General features: G+C 46.1%; 1 protein-coding gene across 2 annotated transcripts; it reads right to left on the bottom strand.

Moving 5' to 3' along the window:
* Positions 1-1258: 1258 nt before the first annotated feature.
* Positions 1259-19209, bottom strand: RHEBL1 (RHEB like 1). Of its 2 annotated transcripts, none has more exons than XM_053375249.1 (8): positions 19015-19209; positions 12056-12127; positions 9892-9959; positions 9473-9555; positions 7267-7323; positions 5470-5517; positions 3314-3398; positions 1259-1789 (listed from the first exon to the last, which is right to left on the bottom strand). In XM_053375249.1, exons 1-8 carry the CDS (start codon positions 19064-19066, stop codon positions 1700-1702), a joined length of 555 nt encoding a protein of 184 aa, XP_053231224.1. In that variant the 5' UTR covers positions 19067-19209; the 3' UTR covers positions 1259-1699. The 2 variants fall into 2 exon arrangements, with proteins under 2 accessions (XP_053231224.1, XP_053231225.1); XM_053375250.1 differs by lacking the exon at positions 19015-19209 and adding an exon at positions 12676-12697.
* Positions 19210-20016: the final 807 nt, after the last annotated feature.

Raw genomic sequence — 20016 nt, 5'->3', positions numbered from 1 at the left:
TCCATTTTCCCTCACCCACAGCATATTGTGCTTCAATTATAGAGACAGGGTTAGGCTAACTTACCCCTTCCATCACCCCTGACCACTGGCCATACTGGCTGAGACCAATGGGAATCAGAGTCCAGTTTCTAGAGGCCCCACAGACTTCCCACCCCTGAGAAAAAGGTCATTCCCAGAGTCTGTGCTGACCCAGCAATGCCTTTGCGTTTCTGGGTGGTTATGGCAAGAGACTACGGTTTGCGTCCCCTTCAGTTCCTAGCCTACTTCAAGTTCTGTGCCCAAGTGCTTCCTGCCTGGTCCTGTCGACAAGTAAGCAGAGCAAAAGGCACCAGAGGAGAGTCACACAGCTATGCTGTTTGTGCTCAGTCTAGAGGATGGAGGAGGGCAGCCAATTTCTTAGATCCCACGGAACGGAACTCATTTAAGAGCCTCCTTAAAAGAAACAAAACTACTAACATCTCACTACATTCAGGGTTGCCCTGTGGTGCCTGAACCCAGGCTAAAGGCTGCTCAGGGAAAGCAGACACGGGCAACTTTGGAGAAAACACGTCCGCATGGTCCTATAAGCCCAGCAGTATTTTATGGAGGTGCATCCAGCCAAATCCTTTCTCCCCAGCTGGGACATTCTCAGTTTGCATTTCCTCCTGGGGAATCACAATACAAAGAAAGAGGCCCGAGCGCTTTCCCGTCCAGTACACAAAATCATTGCATCTCACTCATCAGTGTTAACAGAAGATCTTCCCAACAAGAGAACCGCCGAAAGGTATGCACAATTGACAGCAAGGTGTGGGACATTTTAAGGGTTCAGAACAACCTCTTGTGTTTTACCTCTGTTCATTATACTAAGCTAGGGGGCTTTCTCTTGCTTGAAAGTACATGCAATAGCATCTGAATAGGTAATGACCAACTCAGAGGTTTTCCCCCTCCATCTGGCCCCTAAAGAAGAACTTTGCTTTTAGTTGCATATATATAGAGATATATTATTATAATAATAATAATATTAAAGTTTTGTGGGCCTTGTTGACTTAATGGCCACTTCACGCCTCCCAGCGCTCCAACGGAAGCTGAGGAAAATAATCCACTTTTGGATCCAGTCGGCAGCCTGAAATCTCACCCCGCCAAAAATAAGGCAACGACTTGGAAGAGGCACGGCTGAAAAACCCAACTGCATTCCCGGGACAGGAGCTCACAGCTGCCACAGAAGGAGAACTACAGACCAGAGAACCGGCCCCTCTCAATGGATCTCACTGAGAAAAACTTACATTCAGCTGCCTATCCTTTACGCTTACTAGTGAACAGACACCTATGTGTGTAAACTTGTGCGCCTATTAATTAAACGGTTATAAATATACAGAAGAGCTCCTCCGTCAAAAAACATAAATAGATCCTGTTGTGCTCCCACACCCTCCCAGTTCTGTAAACATTTGGCAATACATATCTATATATATATACATATACATATACACATATACATACACAGATTGCTTCCAGCAAACGAATGTGCAAAAGGTAGCCGTCTTGTATAGAGGACGAGCAATGAGGTATACTGTGTTTGTGTGTGTGGATTACCCGTAAGCTATTCCAGACCTGCTCTTCAGGGCCTCTGGGGAGCTGCGATGCCTGTCCTGAGTTGGCCTGACTCTCTCGACACCCCCCCTCCCACCAGCAGAACGGCTTCCGGCAGGGAAAAGGAGCATCGTCACATCAGGGTGCAGCCGCGCTGTTCACCGTAGGAGTTGTCCACACGATCAATTTCCTCAATGATCCTGGTGAAGACACCTTGGGTCATCTGCGAGGCACAGAAAGGCAAAACGCACCTGGGTTACCCAAGAGGAGAAGGGGAACGCTGCTGCGTTTGTCAGGCTTCGGGGAATCGGATGCCTCCCCCGGGGGCAGGAATTAAGCAGGCTAAACAACAGGAGCGTTCTTACCAGATAAGTTCTTTAATAATCACGCTAAAAAACGGCGTCGCTCCCAGTAAAGGCTCGCCCCCTCCATCCCCATTAATCTATGTCACTCCTACGACGGGTAATCCCAGAATACCTGAAGGAGCGTCTCCACCCCCATTGTTCGACCTGGACACTGAGGTCCAGCTCCAAGGGCCTTCTGGTGGTTCCCTTGCTGCGAGAAGTCAAGTTACAAGGAACCAGGCAGAGGGCCTTCTCGGTAGTGGCGCCCGCCCTGTGGAACGCCCTTCCCTCAGATGTCAAGGAAATAAACAACTATCTGACTTTCAGAAGACAAATGAAGGCAGCCCTGTTTAGGGGAGTTTAGGGATGTTTTATCGTGTTTTTAATATTCTGTTGGGAGCTGCCAACAGTGGCTGGGGAAACCCAGCCAGATGGGCGGGGTATAAATAATTTATTATTATTATTATTATTATTATTATTATTATTATTATTATTATTATTACTATTATCACCATTCCTCCTCAGTCCAGTCCCTGACATTTTGAGGATGGCGAGGGTCCTTCTGAGGTTTGCAAGGATGGCAAACCCGCTGACTGCCGGATGTTGCTCAACTCCAATGAGCCCCAGCCAGCACGGTCGTGGATTATGGGAGTCCAGCAACACGGTGGGTGGGTGGGTTTGGACAAGGTCTCTATCCCTGTTTTATGTGTTCTTTGGTGAGGTGCCTGGGCCAGGGGCAAGTCTGCAACTGGAAGCACTTGAGATTACACCTGCACCTACCTTTGTAATTATCTTATGACTGGTAGTAAACGTAAAGGACCCCCGGTTAAGTCTAGCCAAAGGCGACTATGGGGTTGCAGCGTTCATCTCACTTTCAGGCCAAGGGAGCCGGCGCTTGTCCACAGACAGCTTTCTGGGTGATGTGGCCAGCATGACTAAACTGCTTCTGACGCAACAGAACACCGTGACGGGAACCAGAGCGCATGGAAACGCTGTTTACCTTCCCGCCGCAATGGTACCTATTTATCTACTTGCATTTGTGTGCTTTCGAACTGCTAGGTCGGCAGGAGCTGGGACAGAGCAATGGGAGCTCACATCATTGCGGGGATTTGAACTGCCGACCTTCTGATCGGCAAGCCCAAGAGGCTCAGTGGTTTAGACCACAGCGCCACCCGCTTTACAGGCAGTAAAGAATAAGCGAGGAAACTGCCCATTCCTAGATACAGGGGCTCTGAAATTCTGGAAGCTGAAACAGAGGCCGCCTGCTAATTCCACATCAAAAACAAAGTCATGGCAATGCTCAAACCGCGGGAAGAAGGGGAGGTTTCTGTGGACATCGGAAAGTCACATTTGGTTCCTCTCTTTGCCTCCCAGTGCAAGAACACAACAAACAGGTATCGTACCTGGTTTTCTTTTGCCGAGGATTCCAAGAACACGGCGCCCCAAGAATCGGCAAGCTTCCGGCCTTCATCAGTCTTCACCTGACGGCTAAAACACACACACAGAGGGGAGGAGATGAAAGCAGGGGAGACATCAGTTCACCACTATGTTTTACAGGTTGTCATTTGAGACACCTGATGCTGAAGATCTGGGACCGGAGAAGCAGCTGGGTAAAATTAATGAAAATAAATCAGACAGTGCTGTATACTGCCCAGAGTGGCTGGGAAAACACAGCCAGAAGAGTGAGGTATAAATAATAAAATTATTATTATTCCTATTATTATTACTTTGCATGCCTGAAAAAAGGTATGGGTGCGTTATAGGAAACATTTGGACAAGTACAGAATTATTTAGGACATTATTTGGGTTGCAATATTTTGTTTTAGGAACATGGGTGGCGCTGTGGGTTAAACCACAGAGCCTAGGACTTGCCGATCAGAAGGTCGGCGGTTCGAATCCCCGCAACGGGGTGAGCTCCCGTTGTTCAGTCCCAGCTCCTGCCAAGCTAGCAGTTCAAAAGCACGTCAAAGTGCAAGTAGATAAATTGGTACCACTCCGGCGGGAAGGTAAACAGTGTTTCCGTGCGCTGCTCTGGTTCGCCAGAAGCGGCTTAGTCATGCTGGCCACATGACCCGGAAGCTGTACGCTGGCTCCCTCGGCCAATAAAGCGAGATGAGCGCCGCAACCCCAGAGGCGGCCACGACTGGACCTAATGGTCCCTTTACCTTTATTTTGTTTTTAGAGGGCGAAAGAATAAACTTGTTCCCATCCCTGCTCAGTTCTCATCTACATTCAAAGCTTTTGACTAACAATGGTGTGTTTCGAAAACTTTTATTGCCTCCACAAGGACTAGAAGCCTCCTTTTAAAAAACACACACACAAAAAAAACCCAAAATGCTGGATTTCCCCCCATGTCAATCTCAAGAGCCCCGTTTTGATGTAGAAATGTTTTACATTTCAGAAACGCGTGACCCTGATCCCTAGAATCGGGAACCAACAGATTCCTTTGGCACTTACAACAGGGGCCTATTCAAGGCAGAATTCTACTTTGGAATGTTATGAATGTTAGGAATATGGCAAGATTGGAGCCCAGCAAGAAGATAGGGGTCGGCTCACACAATGCACCATTTATACTGTGGCAAGGCGTGCGCAAGAATACCTAGTGTGAGAGAATACATGAAAACAACCCCCCCAAAAAAACAACCCTCCCATTATTATCATCATCAAGGAATGATAATAGAAATGATCTTCAATTAAGGGAAGCTGAATGTGATCCTAGTGAGAGGCATAAAGAAACAGCATTTGTTCTAAGAGATCAAAAATTTAACCACAAAAAAATTTAACCTTCCCAATCCCAAGATGGCTGCTTTTATGCCCGGTGTGTGAAAAGAGACAGACTGAAGCAAACAGATCCCATCCTTAAGGCTCAGGCTGTATGTTCTCAGCAGCGTGGATTTGATTTAAATCAAATCGATTTAAATCACAATTTAAATCAATAGTCAGTAAGACTTGATTAAAATCACTAGTCAGTAAGACTTGATTTAAATCATTTTTGTTACAGAAAGACTCATTCTTGCTGGTATAACCTTAATATTTACAACCAGATGAAGGTTTTATTTTTGGAATAATAAATTTTCAGAGCGGTTTTTACAGTTCTATCAAAAATCACTGATTTGGTTATACTGTTAGAAATACAAAGACAGGCAATTATGAAATTATTGTTTCTATTTGGACAACTTTTCTGCTGTACTATATTGGAAGGAGAAAAACAATCATTTCCTTAATAACAATTTAAACAATCTATTTAACTAAGACAATAACATTATAGCATATTTGTTAACTGATGTGAGCTTTAGCACACATGAAAAACTCAAAACAAATCCTTATTTCCTGATGAATAGCCTTTGGACTATGATGTAACTTAAACAGAAAACTATCTTTAGAAAGATTTTTCCTCCAAAAGCATTTTATTTTAAAAATCCGATTTAGATAAAAAAAACCCGATTTAAATTTTAAAAAATCTGATTTTTTAAAAAAGCAAAACCCTGCTTTTTTATTTTTCAAAAATCATTGATTTTTATCCACCCTGGTTCTCATGCGAGAGACGGAAAACTCTTACCTTTCTAGAGACAGATCAGCTTTATTGCCAACAAGCACTACCGGCATCCTGCCAAAGGAGAAAGGGACACTCTTAGGAAAAGTGGAAGGCTCAACCCCCAAACCACTCACCAAAGCACTTCCAGCCAGGGGTTCAGCATGTTACCAGCTCCTGCCTCAAAGGCTGCTCTTGCATAGGAGCTGGCAAGACAAGAACTACGGCACTTCTCTTGCAAGGACATGTACTTCTGATGGGAGCTGCTCCTTTCCTTGCAGAACTCAATCAGAAATTATTTCTGCATTTCAGGGGGTCACACCCAATGACCCACTTGGGGGCCCTTCCAACTCTATGGTTCCATGAAACAATTTGTACCACGTCACTGTGTGTCGTTTAAGAGCAGGGTCTCCCAAACTTGGGTCGCCAGCTGTTTTTGGACTACAACTCCCATCATCCCTAGCTAGCAAGGATGAGCGTTCAGGGATGATGGGAACTGTAGTCCAAAAACAGCTGGCAACCCGAGCTTGGGAAAGCCTGGGCTTAGAGAAGAGGTGGAGAAGCTGTGACCGTCCATTGGACCCATAGCTGCCAACGTTTCCCTTTTTTTAAGGGTAATTCCCTTATTCAAAGTAGGATTCCTCGCAAGAAAAGGGAAAAGTTGATAGCTATGATTGGACCTCAACTCCCACAGTCCCTGAACTTTGGTCAGACTGGTGGCTAAAAGCAAAAGCAAGCCAAGTTACAGGGAACCAGGCAGAGGGCCTTCTCGGTAGTGACGCCCACCCTGTGAAACGCCCTCCCACCAGATGTCAAAGAGAAAAATAACTACCAAACTTTTAGAAGACATCTGAAGGCATCCCTGTTTAGGGAAGCTTTTAATGTTTAATTGGTTATTGTATTTTAGCGTTTTGTTGGAAGCCGCCCAGAGTGGCTGGGGGGACCCAGCCAGATAGGCGGGGTATAAATAATAAATTATTATTATTATTATTATTTAAAGAATGTTAGAAGTAAAACTATATACATATAGTGTCGTACCTTGGATCCCAAACACCTTGGTACTCGGACCTTTTGGCTCCTGAATGCGCCAAACCCGGAAATGAGTGTTCCGGTTTGCAAACGTTCTTTGGAACCCAAGCGTCCGACGCGGCTTCCGATTGGCTGCAGGAGCTTCCTGCAGCCAATCAGAAGCCGCGCTTTGGTTTTGGAAGTCGAACGGACTTCTGGAACGGATTCTGTTCAACTTCCAAGGCACGACTGTATAAACTCTATTAAACCATAGAAATGACTTCAAGAAAAACAGCACATAGTATTATAACAGCACCCACACCGTGCAGTAAAAGAGCTATGATACCACTTTAAACAGCCATGTCTTCCCTCAAAGATTTCTGGGAGCTGTAGTTTGTGAAGGGTGCTGAAAGTTGTTAGGAGATCCCTCACAGACCTACATATGTGACTGACTTTTGGAGGCACATGCCAAGCACATGCCCACGCCTCATAGCTGTCAACATTTCCTTTTTTTAAAATAATAGTAATAATTTTTATTGAATGATTTTATGTTACAAAAATTAATACAACCATACTACCACTAAATATAATTAAGAAATAAAAATTACGTACATCAATATTTAGTTTATTTGTTATTTACCGTCTTATTTCCTCCCAAACATTCCATAGAAAAACATACGTTTCCCTTTTTTAAGGGAAATTCCTTATTCCGAATAGGATTCCTCGCAAGGAGGCTCGCAAGAGCCTTTACTTCCATTCCAGAATTCTTTCCAATTGTGCTCTTTCCTGCCCGCACGCCACCAACTTAATATTTACCTTGTCTTTCCTCTGCTTTCATATAACTTGCTGTGTAAAGACTTTACCACTTGAAAACTGAGAAGAAAGAATGATAGGATGTCACTTCTTGAATACAAGACAGTGTCACTCAGGTTAAGCTACACAGACCACATTCACGACATGCATTTAAAGCACTATGGTACCCCTTTCCTTTCACAGAGCTACAATTCCCAGAGTTCCCTGTGAAGAAGGATTGACTATGATGAAACCACTCTGGGAACTGTAGTTCTGAATGTGGTCCTACTGATTTGCACGGAAGTAGAAAGCTCAGCATGGCTGATCTTGTCCCCCATTCAAGTGCTTAGCTCCAACAATTGACTGGAATATGTGAAAAAATAGCATTAATCTGAATGGTTCCATTTAGAACAGAAAAAGAACAGAGGCCATCAGTTGGGGAGCATTTGGAAAGGGTTATGGAAACATGGAAAACCGTAATTGGGAAGAGAAAAACTAAGGCTATTATAGGACCTTCTCAAATCATTTGAGTAGATTTGCAAGGCAGCAAGGCTCTGTACCATCAACTAGGGCTGGGTGATAGATATTGATACAGTGGTACCTCAGGTTACATACGCTTCAGGTTACATACGCTTCAGGTTACAGACTCTGCTAAGCCAGAAATAGTGCTTCAGGTTAAGAACTTTGCTTCAGGATGAGAACAGAAATCGTGCTCCGACGGTGCAGCGGCAGCAGGAGGCCCCATTAGCTGAAGTGGTGCTTCAGGTTAAGAACAGTTTCAGGTTAAGAACGGACCTCCGGAACGAATTAAGTACTTAACCCGAGGTACCACTGTATATCATCCAAAATTGGTTTTAAGTCCATAGCATGAAACTGGTTTCATAATTTTTGATCAGGCAATATACAGTCGCACCTTGGATCCCGAACGCCTTGCAAGTTGAACATTCTGGCTCCCGAACACCGCAAACCCAGAAGTGTTGCAGTTTGTGAACATTGTTTGGAAGCCGAATGTCTGACGGGGCTTCCTTGGCTTCCGATTGGCTGCAGGAGTTTCCTGCAGCCAATGAGAAGCCACACTTCAGCTTCCAAACGTTTTGGAAGTCGAACGGATTCCGTTTGACTTCCAACGTACAGTGGTACCTCGCAAGACGAATGCCTTGCAAGACGAAAGTGTTTTCCGTTTTTTGAGTTGTTCCGCAAGACGAATTTCCCTATGGGCTTGCTTTGCAAGACGAGTTTGTTTCCTTTTTCTTAAAGCCGCTAAGCCGTTAATAGCTGCTAAGCCGTTAATAGCCGCTAAGCCGTTAATAGCCGTGCTTCGCAAGACGAAAAATCCGCAAGGCGAAGAAACTCGCAGAACGAATTAATTTCGTCTTGCGAGGCACCACTGTATGGTTGTATCGCGAATCATGATATATGTGGGTGGGTGGGTGGTTTTTTGCTATGCAAAAACCACAATGTGGGAAAAACCATGAAACCAGCGAATGCTTCTATTGATTCCTGCAGCCCATTAACTCTGCCGACTCAGCTTTCCACCTGCCTCCTGCAGGGGGCAGCGAATCACAAGAGCAGGCGCCGGCAAAAAACACAATGCAGGAAAAAGCCGTGAAACCAGCCAATATTGTGATATACGGGTATACAGTGGTACCTCGGGTTCCGAACTTAATTCATTCCGGAGGTCCATTCTTAACCCAAAACCGTTCTTAACCTGAGGCGTGCTTTCGCTAATGGGGCCTGCCGCTGGCGCGTGATTGCCGTTCTCATCCTGGGGCAAAGTTTGTAACCCGAGGTACTACTTCTGGGTTAGGGGAGTTTGTAACCCAAAGTGTTTGTAACCTGATGTGTTTGAAACCCGAGGTACCACTGTATCATGATGTTTAGCTGTATTGCAATACAGTGGTACCTCGGGTTAAGTACTTAATTCGTTCCGGAGGTCTGTTCTTAAGCTGAAACTGTTCTTAACCTGAAGCACCACTTTAGCTAATGGGGCCTCCTGCTGCCGCCGCGCCACCAGAGCACGATTTCTGTTCTCATCCTGAAGCAAAGTTCTTAGCCCGAGGTACTATTTCTAGGTTAGCGGAGTCTGTAACCTGAAGCATATGTAACCTGAAGCGTATGTAACCCGAGGTACCACTGTACTGAAAACCAGATATTGCCCAGCCCTAAGGTCAACCAACCAACAAGGCTCAGAGCAGCCTCCATCAACACACCAAACTCTTGGCCTTCTTACCTCTTGAGAGATGTAACGGAATACACCAGCACGTAGCCATGAATGCCAATGGTAAATGAGTGAGGCAAGATCGTGTATTCATCCTGGACAGAAACAAAACAGAGAGGAAGAGGCTCTTCGATTTCGATACGTTTCGTGAACCTGAAGACAACCCAGTTCAGCAATCGGCCCGTTTTGAAACCCATGAATGCACACGTGTGTGGACCATGAATGCACATGTGTGTGGACCATGCTTCAGGACGTGACTCCTGCCCAGATAATGGATCTCTGGCAAAGTTCAGATGAATTTTCTTGAGATACCTCCCTGCACTATGGACCTTTCGGGACCATGTGTCAAAGCAAGCAATTAATCCCATAGGCCACAGTGCTGCGGGAGAGCGGTGAAATATCAATAGACAAACAAAGACAACCTCTCTTACCTGCCCGGCAGTGTCCACTAGTTGCAGATGGAATTCATCCTTTCCCAGCATCAACATTTTGTTGTAAGCTAAAGCGGGAAGCGAGGGAAGAAGGCAATTTACAGCAACCTTGCTCTGCGCCTGCTGCACCCCTCCCCAAACTAAGCCACATCCTTGGCTCCACCCCAAAGTTCTGTGCTCAAGCTATTTTTATCCCCCCTTTCTCCCGCTGCCAGTTTAGTCCTCGGCCAGCCACTATAATCTGTCCCTTGTGTCCCCATCACTGCCTGGCTGTCAAGCCAATGCTGTTTCACCTGAGCTGAGGAAGCAACAGCAAAGCAATCGCTTTCGCGGCGTCTTCTCGCAAAACAGATACTGGGAAAACTCTCAACAAGAAGAGGCCCTGAAAATATTGCTATGTGCACATGCAGGGCTCGTCTGTTATGGCTCTTCTGCATGACGTAAAAGTGTTTTTTTAAAAACTGGGGTGTGGGGGAGACCCACAAGGGAGGTAGTAATAATAATAATAATAATAATAATAATAATAATAAAATTATTATTATTATTATTATTATTATTATTATTATTATTATTATTATTATTATTATCATCTATACCCCACCCATCCGGCTGGGTTTCCCCAGCCACTCTGGGCAGCTTCCAACAAAACACTAAAATACAATAACCAAAATAAACATTAAAAGCTTCCCTAAACAGGGCTGCCTTCAGATGTCTTCTAAAAGTTTGGTAGTTATTTTTCTCTTTGACATCTGGTGGGAGGGCGTTCCACAGGGCGGGTGCCACTACCAAAAAGGCCCTCTCTGCCTGGTTCCCTGTAACTTGGCTTCTCGCAGTGAGGGAACCACCAGAAGGCCCTCGGCGCTGGACCTCAGTGTCCGGGCAGAACGATGGAGATGGAGACGCTCCTTCAGGTATACTGGACCGAGGCCATTTAGGGCTTTAAAGGTCAGCACCAACACTTTGAATTGTGCTCGGAAACGTACTGGGAGCCAGTGTAGGTCTTTCAAGACTGGTGTTATACGGTCTCAGCGGCCGCTCCCAGTCACCAGTCTAGCTGCCGCATTCTGGATTTAAAGAGTAAATTGGCAAGGAGAGAGTGTGTGCCTATGTTGCACAGCTAAAGCAGAAATGAACAGCCACAAAAGCCCAGGTGCAGATATGGATTGTTTTGATCATAGCCATTATGTTTTTTGGAGCATCTGCCTGGAGTAAATTAGCTTCCCCCAAAGCAGCTGCCGAAGAAGCTGGCTGCAAATGGACCCCTGAAACTTTTGGCTCCAGTCACTGCTTAGTAGAAGCAGGCACAGCGGTTCTACAAAACAGCCCGTCCACATCCCACGGGCAAAGATGTTCTTCGTGTGTGTCGTGACAGCTTATATCCAGATCCCATGCAGAGTTAGATTCACCTGATTATTTGCAGGGTAGCACCAGAATTCGCAGGAGGTGCATTTGCTCAGTAGGAATGGAAAGGCATTCTGCATGTGCTCAGGGGCACATTTACTATTCTCCCACCAGCTCGTAGAAATAATAATTGTCAGCTACCAAGCCCAGGCAGTTACAAAGGAACAAAAGTGGCAAGCTCCAATACATGCACAAACCCCAACAGACAATTATCGCTAAAAACATCTGACGCCATACCAACTCAGGGAAATGTTTTGGGTAGATAAATCCCCCCCCAAAAAAAGAAAAGTAATTCTCCAAGAGTGATCACCACACAGGGCAAACCGGAAGTGGACAAGGCAGATTTATGGGGAAATTGGCCCTCAGATAACCTAAAAAATGTTCCGCTGTATGAAGTGGGTTTGAGTGGCAGCCCCCTTTGAAAACAGGAAAGGACTCTTGCGATGAGGGAGGGTTTGCGGCCTGGCAGGAAGTGAAGAGAGGCGCTACTGAATCCGTTTATCACTGGGGAGAAAACACTTGAGCTTTCCACACAACATCCCAGCTATGCACAAGAGCTATTTGACTTTTAGCATCACCTGAAACCCAAAACAGTCTGTTTTTGCTTCGCTTGGTACAGAAATAGGGCTCTATTGCTCTGCCCGTGGGTCAAAGAAAATATATATCTACCAATGATCAAAACTTCCCTCTGTCTTGCTCACTGCTTGACTATAACAAACAAGAGCCCAGACATACCCAGAAAAGATCTAACCGCAACACTTACTGCTTTCCACAGTAGGATCGTAACACTCCAGAAACTCTCCATCAATGAACTGGTGTGCAAGGGATGTTTTACCTGAAGAGGAAAGATGAGAAAAGAAAGCCTTGCCTCAGGTGTGCTCTTTGGATCTCAGCAGCCAATAAACTCACCATTCGGAGGAAAATAAACACCTCCAGCAGGTCCCCCCAAAATTACACTGATTCCCAGTTTAAGATCGCCCCACCTGTCAAGGAAATTCCCACGCTTAAGTTCTGGGGTGAGGCGAAACACAGTGATAGAGCAAAGTAATTTAGTTTTAAATCACTATCGTCCCTGCGATAACTCAAGGTGGGCAATGGACAAATGGTTGAGAGCTCTAGAATAATCTGGAGGAACTCAAAAGAGGCAGAGGGAATTGTTTCACGAAAACCTAAAAAATTGCAAATGTGAATTTTTAGCCTGGTGACAGATCTTCAAAGGGGGGAAGTAAATAATGTAAATTATCATCATAGTACTATTTGATATACAGAAAACACTAACACATTCAGTTGATTTGAAGATCTGATGTGAATTTGCGGAGTGGAGGGCTTTTAGGGGGAAACACTTTATCTTTGAATATACCTGTCACAATTTGTAGCTCTTACATTTCATGCCTTCTGGGACCCTCTGTTTACAATTTTCTTCATACTGGAGCCTGTGTATAGATGGGCATGCCAGCGTATATTCTTAATACCTGCCTGCCAATTATAAACTTCACACATTCAATAAGAGTGTTGTGAAACTTCCCTGTTTTTTCTTATCCTTTACAAACTGTACATACAGATACAACCAGTCCACTTGTGGACTTTCTTACACAAAATGACCTGATAGCAGAAGATCAATGCTAATTCTCTTTAACTTTGTACACTGTTGGATACAACAACACATTGTGTTTAAGGCGCCATAAAACTCTCAATGGTTAATCCTCAGTGGTGCCATTTCGTGCTTTTAATTTTTAATTTTAACAAATTGATTACATCACTCGGTTATTCAGTCAAGAAATTTAAAACATACTCATTGCTTAATATCAATTATCTTGTGGATTCCCTCTTAAACAAATTCATCTACTAAATTTACAGCTCAATGTATATAAGCTTTTGCAGAAGTCAGTCCCATTACTTTCAGATAAATGAGCACAGGACTACAGTCTTAGATATATGTACCGTGTCTCAAATCCTGCAGTATTAATCCAACTGAGATGAGAAAGGGTTCCCCCCCCCTGTACAGTGAAAAGCAATCAATATGTCAGCAGCTTTTAGCCAGTACCAATTTGTAAGTCAATGTTTTGGGGTCAGTTCAGGCAATGTTGTTTTATTTAACGCCATCAAGCAAATACAGCATTCAGTATTGCGGATCAATATCTGGATAGCCATGTATCAGCTATGGGCTCCTCCTCACCATAAATTGAGTTTGGCAACACACACACACGTCTCTGAATGCAAGGAGACTGGCTCACGGGCTGCAATGTTGCGCCTAATTAGGCTACAAAGCTGGTTCCCCAAGGCTGTTTGTGTGTTGCCAAGTAGTCTGGAGGAAAACAGAAGAGCCAGCAGCTTAGACATCTGCTGGTACATGCAGAGGGGGCCTCATCTCATGTCTTGGGGGAAGCCTACAAGCCCAAGAGGTCATCTGGAGCAGAAGTGGGGAAACAAAATACCGCATTTTTCGCTCTATAAGACGCACCAGATCACAAGACACACCTAGTTTTTGGAGGAGGAAAACAAGAAAAAAAATATTGGAATCTCAGAAGCCAGAACAGCAAGAGGGATCGCTGCACAGTGAAAGCAGCAATCCCTCTTGCTGTTCTGGCTTCTGGGATAGCTGCGCAGCCTGCATTCACTTCATAAGACGCACACACATTTCCCCTTACTTTTTAGGAGGGAAAAAGTGAGTCTTATAGAGCAAAATATACGGTAATAATAATAATAATAATAAATTTATACCCCACCCATCTGGCTGTGTTTCTCCAGCCACTCTGGGCGGCTTCCAACACAATATTAAAATACAATAACCTATTAAACATTAAAAGCTTCCCTAAACAGGGCTGCCTTCAGATGACTTCTAAAAGTTTGGTAATTATTTTTCTCTTTGACATCTGGTGGGAGGGCGTTCCACAGGGCGGGTGCCACTACCGAGAAGGCCCTCTGCCTGGTTCCCTGTAACCTCACTTCTCACAGGGAGGGAACCACCAGAAGGCCCTCAGCGCTGGACCTCAAGTGTCCGGGCAGAACGATGGGCAAGAGGAAGAGGTCTTTGCTCTTTCTTCCTCTTGGTGACAAAAGAAAGGGCTGTGCCCAGGTACATAAGGATTTAGTGAACTAGCCAAAGATGTTGCATCCCACCTGGTGGACCATGGAGGAAGCGCCAGAAGAAAAGAAGAAGATCTGCAAAGATTTGTCTCCATGATGCAGCTCCGGGGTGTATTAACAGCAGTTAAATTTAGCATATTGCTCCCGCACTTGCCACATGAAAGGATCTGGGCTCACATTCACATCTTTGCACATAAGTGTGCACAGAACAATTTATCAAAACAAAAAAAAATTTTTTCTTCCAGTAGCACCTTAAAGACCAACTAAGTTAGTTCTTGGTATGAGCTTTCGTGTGCATGCACACTTCTTCAGATACACTGAAACAGAAGTTGCCAGATCCTTCTATATAGTGAGAAGGTGGGGAGTGGTATTACTTAGAAGGGTGGTGGGAATGGGTGATTGGCAGATAGCTGTGATGAGCCTGTTGACGACTCTTAACGACTGCAATAGGTCTTACAGGAAAAAGCAAGGGGTGAGAAGGTGAAAAATGGCTTTGTCATGTATAATGAGATAAGAATCCAATGTCTTTGTTCAGACCAGGTCTCTCCATGGTTTTAAGTTTGGTAATGAGTTGCAATTCAGCAGCTTCTCTTTCCAGTCTATTTCTGAAATTCCTTTGCAGTAAAACAGCTACTTTGAGATCTTGTATAGAATGTCCTGGGAGATTGAAGTGTTCTCCTACTGGTTTCTACCTTCTCACTATATAGAAGGATCTGGCAACTTCTGTTTCAGTGTATCTGAAGAAGTGTGCATGCACACGAAAGCTCATACCAAGAACTAACTTAGTTAGTCTTTAAGGTGCTACTGGAAGAAAAATTTTTGTTTTGTTTTGACTATGGCAGACCAACACGGCTACCTATCTGTAACTAGAACAATTTATGAATCTGTTTAGCCTGTACATCTTGTTGTTAACTCTTGCCCACACTCCTCCAAGATCTTGGATGGCGGCTAACAGATTGAGGTTGAATCCTGACAAGATAGAAGTACTGCTTTTGGGGGACAGGAGGCGGGCAGGTGTGGAGGATTCCCTGGTCCTGAATGGCGTAACTGTGCCCCTGAAGGACCAGGTGCGCAGCCTGGAAGTCATTTTGGACTCACAGCTGTCCATGGAGGCGTGGGTCAAATCTGTGTCTAGGACAGCTGTTTACCAGCTCCATCTGGTACGCAGGCTGAGACCCTACCTGCCCGCGGACTGTCTCGCCAGAGTGGTGCATGCTATGGTTATCTCCCGCTTGGACTACTGCAATGCGCTCTACGTGGGGCTACCTTTGAAGGTGACCCGGAAACTACAACTATTCCACAACGTGGCAGCTAGACTGGTGACTGGGAGCGGCCGCCAAGACCATATAACACCCGTCTTGAAAACCTACATAGGCTCCCAGTACATTTCCGACCACAATTCAAAGTGTTGGTGCTGACCTTTAAAGCCCTAAATGGCCTCGGCCCAGTATATCTGAAGGAGCGTCTCCACCCCCATCGTTCTACCCGGACACTCAGGTCCAGCACCAAGGGCCTTCTGGCGGTTCCCTCACTGCGAGAAGCCAAGTTACAGGGAACCAGGCAGAGGGCCTTCTCGGTAGTGGCACCCGCCCTGTGGAATGCCCTCCCACCAGATGTCAAAGAGAACCACCACCAGACTTTTAGAAGACATCTGAAGGCAGCCCTGTTTAGGGAAGCTTTTAATGTTTGATGTATTACAGTATTTTAATATTTTTTTGGAAGCCGCCCAGAGTGGCTGGGGAAGCCCAGCCAGATGGGCGGGGTATAATTATTATTATTATTATTATTATTATTATTATTATTATTATTATCATAGCTGAGTCAAATCAACCCCAGCTCACATGGTTCTACTGGTTCCCACTAACGGGAGTTGTAGTTCAAAACATCTAGAGGGCACTAGGTTGGGAAGATGGCAGTACGGATTCTTAGAATTCTCCTTGCTGTGTTGAAAGAAATATTTCAAATTCCTTGAATGTTTAGGAACTTGGGCAACCTGACACCTAGGGTTCTTCCAGTCCAACTTACTAGAGCCAGTCCAACTTATCTGTGAGCAAAGAGAGGCTCTAAACACAGAAAAAAGGGGCAGCCCGCCCAAGAAACAAAAGTAAATTGAAATGTGAAGTCATTGTCTTAACCTCATTCAGGGGAATGACATGGCCGGACAATCCCCTAAATCATCATTTGTTTGCATGCACAAGCAACAAGACAGTCCCAAGGCAATTGATGTTCAACGCTGCAAGAGAGCAGAGGTGTGCAATTAAATATGGCTGCAATTTACCCATACCAAACATGGAACATTTTGTTTTGCAACAGCCCCACACCAGCAAAGCAAAACTCTTGCTACAGCTTGACCTGTTCAAACAAGGCACAGATGGTTGTAGGAGGAGGATCAACAACCCAAACATTACGCACACAGGGTCCACGCCAACTAGAAATGTATTAACCCCTTCTGTCGCAGAAAGGACCCCTAGCCTTAAAAGCAAATTCTCACGCACAGGCACATCAAGATTAAATTACCCTCCCAACCCCAAGGAAGAAAAGGCTGCCGAAGGCTTAATATAAGAAAACAAGCCATTTCACCACCCAGCCTCCCATTATGACCTCTGACCTCTGGTCATTTCCTCCCACTGCATGTGGATTAATAGAAAACAGACCCCAAGTGACCTCTTGCATTTGTGTCCAGGGAAGAGGTCAGATGAGCAGGGAAATGTGCATGTGCAAATAACTCCCCAAGGAGAAACTAGGAAAGGTCAGGCAATAAGCTGTCCAGAAGCTACAAGTTTTCTGGACTCAGGAGCCGCTAAAGGTTTTCTGGACAGGCAAGGAGGGCTCCAGTTCACCCTCGTACCTACAGGACCGCCTCTCCTGGTATGCCCCACAGAGAAACTTACGGTCTTCAAATAAAAACATCTTGAAGGTCCCAGGCCACAGAGAAGTTAGGCTGGCCTCAACTAGAGCCAGGGCTTTTTCGGCTGTGGCTCCGACCTGGTGGAACACTCTGTCACAAGAGACTAGGGCCCTGCGGGACTTGACATCTTTCCGCAGGGCCTGCAAGACAGAGCTGTTCCGCCAGGCCTTTGGCCAGGGCACAGCCTGACTCCCTCCCTCGGCAATCTTCGCGGAGCTCTGGCCCAATGGTGGCCAGTGGCTTGAATTTAATTAATTTTATAATGAATGATTTTAGAGTGTTGTTTGTGTTGTACTTTTGTATTGTTTTATTGTTGTTAGCCGCCCTGAGCCCGGCTTCGACTGGGGAGGGCGGGATATAAATAAAAAAATTTATTATTATTATTATTATTATTATTATTATTATTATTATTATTATTATTATTATTATAAATAGGTGACTAGGGGGAAAAGGGGGGGGTGTTACTCTTGGATGCAAATGCATGCAGAATTTTAACCCGTCACTGCAGATCTGCACAATTCCCCCCCAGCAACTTATACCTAAACAAGTATTTGATAGGACATGCTAAGATTTGAAGTTTGGGGCAGGGGGCTTGTAATTGCATTGTGATTTCCCCTGAAAAAGAAACACACACACACACACACACACAAAATTCCCTCCTCACACACACACTTGGCAGAGATTTATGGCACTTTGCAACAACTATTCTGTGCAACCAGGAAAGGGAGAAATGTTTCTGTCTCAGGATGTAGTAACTTCAAGCCCAGGAAGCTCTCAGACAGGAAACCCACAACACAGAGAGCAGGGCAGCCCATCCCCAAACACTGGCTGCTCGGAGAATCAAAGGGCACCAATCCCCACACTGCCCCGTTTTCCATTTGGCCTGATCCTGTCAATATTCAAGTTCTACGATTTTGGTGCCTGCCCCTTCCCGATATTTTAAGCATGAAGATCAGGATGCAGGTGGTGCTCCTATTCTTCTTATTTCCCAAATCACCCCTACCTACATTTCCGAAGACCCCAGCAAAGTCGCCCATATAATCAGACCTACCTGACTAGTCCTAGACCAGGGCGGGGCTCCCCCCCCCTTTAAGAGAGAGCTGTAGAGAAAGGAGGGAATCTCGGGCAGGTGTTCCTGGCGCGGACACACCTGCCGAAATCCTCCCTTCCACGCGCGCACCTCCTGCTAGAAAGGCGCAGAAGCGCCTCTCCGCTTTCTCACCTGGAGAAGCCGATCCCCCCCTCCCCGGTCCTCTCGCATCCCCCTAAAACCAAAGCCTCCCCAGATATATATAAAAAAGTCATTTATCCCAGCTGCTCCCAATCCTCGCCGCCTTCCCCACCCGCGCTCCGGATGGCAAGGGCTGCTCCGGGCGCACCACGTGCGGCGTCCCGGCCACACGCACCAGACCCGCTTCCTCATCCTTCCACGCTTTCCGGCCACCCCCACCCCACCCATGGCATGCTTCCAAACCAGCCCCCCCCCGGGGACCCCCACTCCGCGCGACCCCTTCTTAGCACCCACCCGTGATCCTGCCCGCCCTTCCCCACTCGCCCTTTGATTGTTCCAAGCCTCCGCGGCCAGACCCTCGTGCAAGCTCCTCTCCCCGCCCCGCTACGCTAGGAGACCCCCCCCCTTAATCCTTGCCACCTCCCGAGCACCCACCCCCCGGCCACGTGCCCCCCTCCCCTCCCCATCTCTTCCTCGATCTGGACCACTTCCTCACCCACGGAGCGGTATCCCAGGATCACGACCTTCCGATAGCGCACCAGCGGCATGGCCCGGCGCAGGGCGTGGGGAGGGAGGGGGGCGTGGGGTGCCGCAAGGCGGGCGGGCCGCGCGATGAAAGAGCCCGCCGGAGAGTAGAGCCGCGGGCGCCGCCGCCGCCGCAACTACAAACGCCCACGTGACCACAACACTGGCCTACAGCCGCCGCTCCTCATTGGCCCCGGGGAAGAGGGCGCGTGCGCGCTGCGGAAGGGTTCCAGTTCCATTCATGAAAAACGGAGAGGGGTGGGGAGGCGAGGCGCGGGGGAGGATGCGGGGGGCGTTTCCCGACGCGCAAGTGAGGAGCTCCGCCGGGCGGGAAACCGGCCGGGCGCTTAGCGGAGCCTTACCTAATAATAATTTATTACTTATACTACCCCGGCCATCTGGCTGGGCTTCCCCAGCCACTCTGGGCGGCTTCCAGAAAAATATTAAAATATGGAAGCAATTTAAAGACTATTTGAATAAATACTGTAACATTAAAAATTAGAAATTACTTGAAAGTACCAAATAGGCCTAGGACTAAATTAAGGGTTAGTTAAATAAATGAGATCTAGAACCTTAAGAAAAGTTAAGAAATTTTAGTTTAATTGGAATATTGTGTTTTAATAATGATATGAGAAAACTGCTACATTTAAATAGGAAAAACGTAAAAGGCGGATCTACACGGATCCTCGTGAATTCATATGATTTTTTCATTCAAATTAAATAAAACCACCATGATACTGTAGACCATGTCTTACTCTGTAGAAAGCATCAAAAAAATCACGCATCCACTGTTTCGGGGGGGCGCAGGGGCGCAAAAACATGGTTAAAAAACACGGATCCTCATGGATCCTCATGATTTTTCCACTAGATCAGCCCAAACTCACCATCAGATCAAAGATCATGGCCATGGGCACAGCATCCACCACAAAAATCACGGATCCACGGCTTCCTGGCGAAACCGTGGCCCAAAAAC

This window comes from Podarcis raffonei, chromosome 2 (assembly GCF_027172205.1).
Source record: "Podarcis raffonei isolate rPodRaf1 chromosome 2, rPodRaf1.pri, whole genome shotgun sequence".
Classification (NCBI taxonomy): domain Eukaryota; kingdom Metazoa; phylum Chordata; class Lepidosauria; order Squamata; family Lacertidae; genus Podarcis; species Podarcis raffonei.
The sequence above is the reverse complement of the archived record's forward strand: the minus strand, read 5'-3'. Positions and strand labels throughout refer to the sequence as shown.

Coding starts and splice junctions, on each gene's coding strand:
- RHEBL1 (XM_053375249.1), bottom strand. CDS start 19,066: ATGCCGCTGGTGCGCTATCGGAAGGTCGTGATCCTGGGATACCGCTCC. Junction 12,128..19,014: donor CCTGGGATACCGCTCCGTGG/GTGAGGAAGTGG, acceptor TTTCCTCTTCAG/GTAAAACATCCCTTGCACAC. Junction 9,556..9,891: donor TAGTGGACACTGCCGGGCAG/GTAAGAGAGGTT, acceptor GTTTCTGTCCAG/GATGAATACACGATCTTGCC.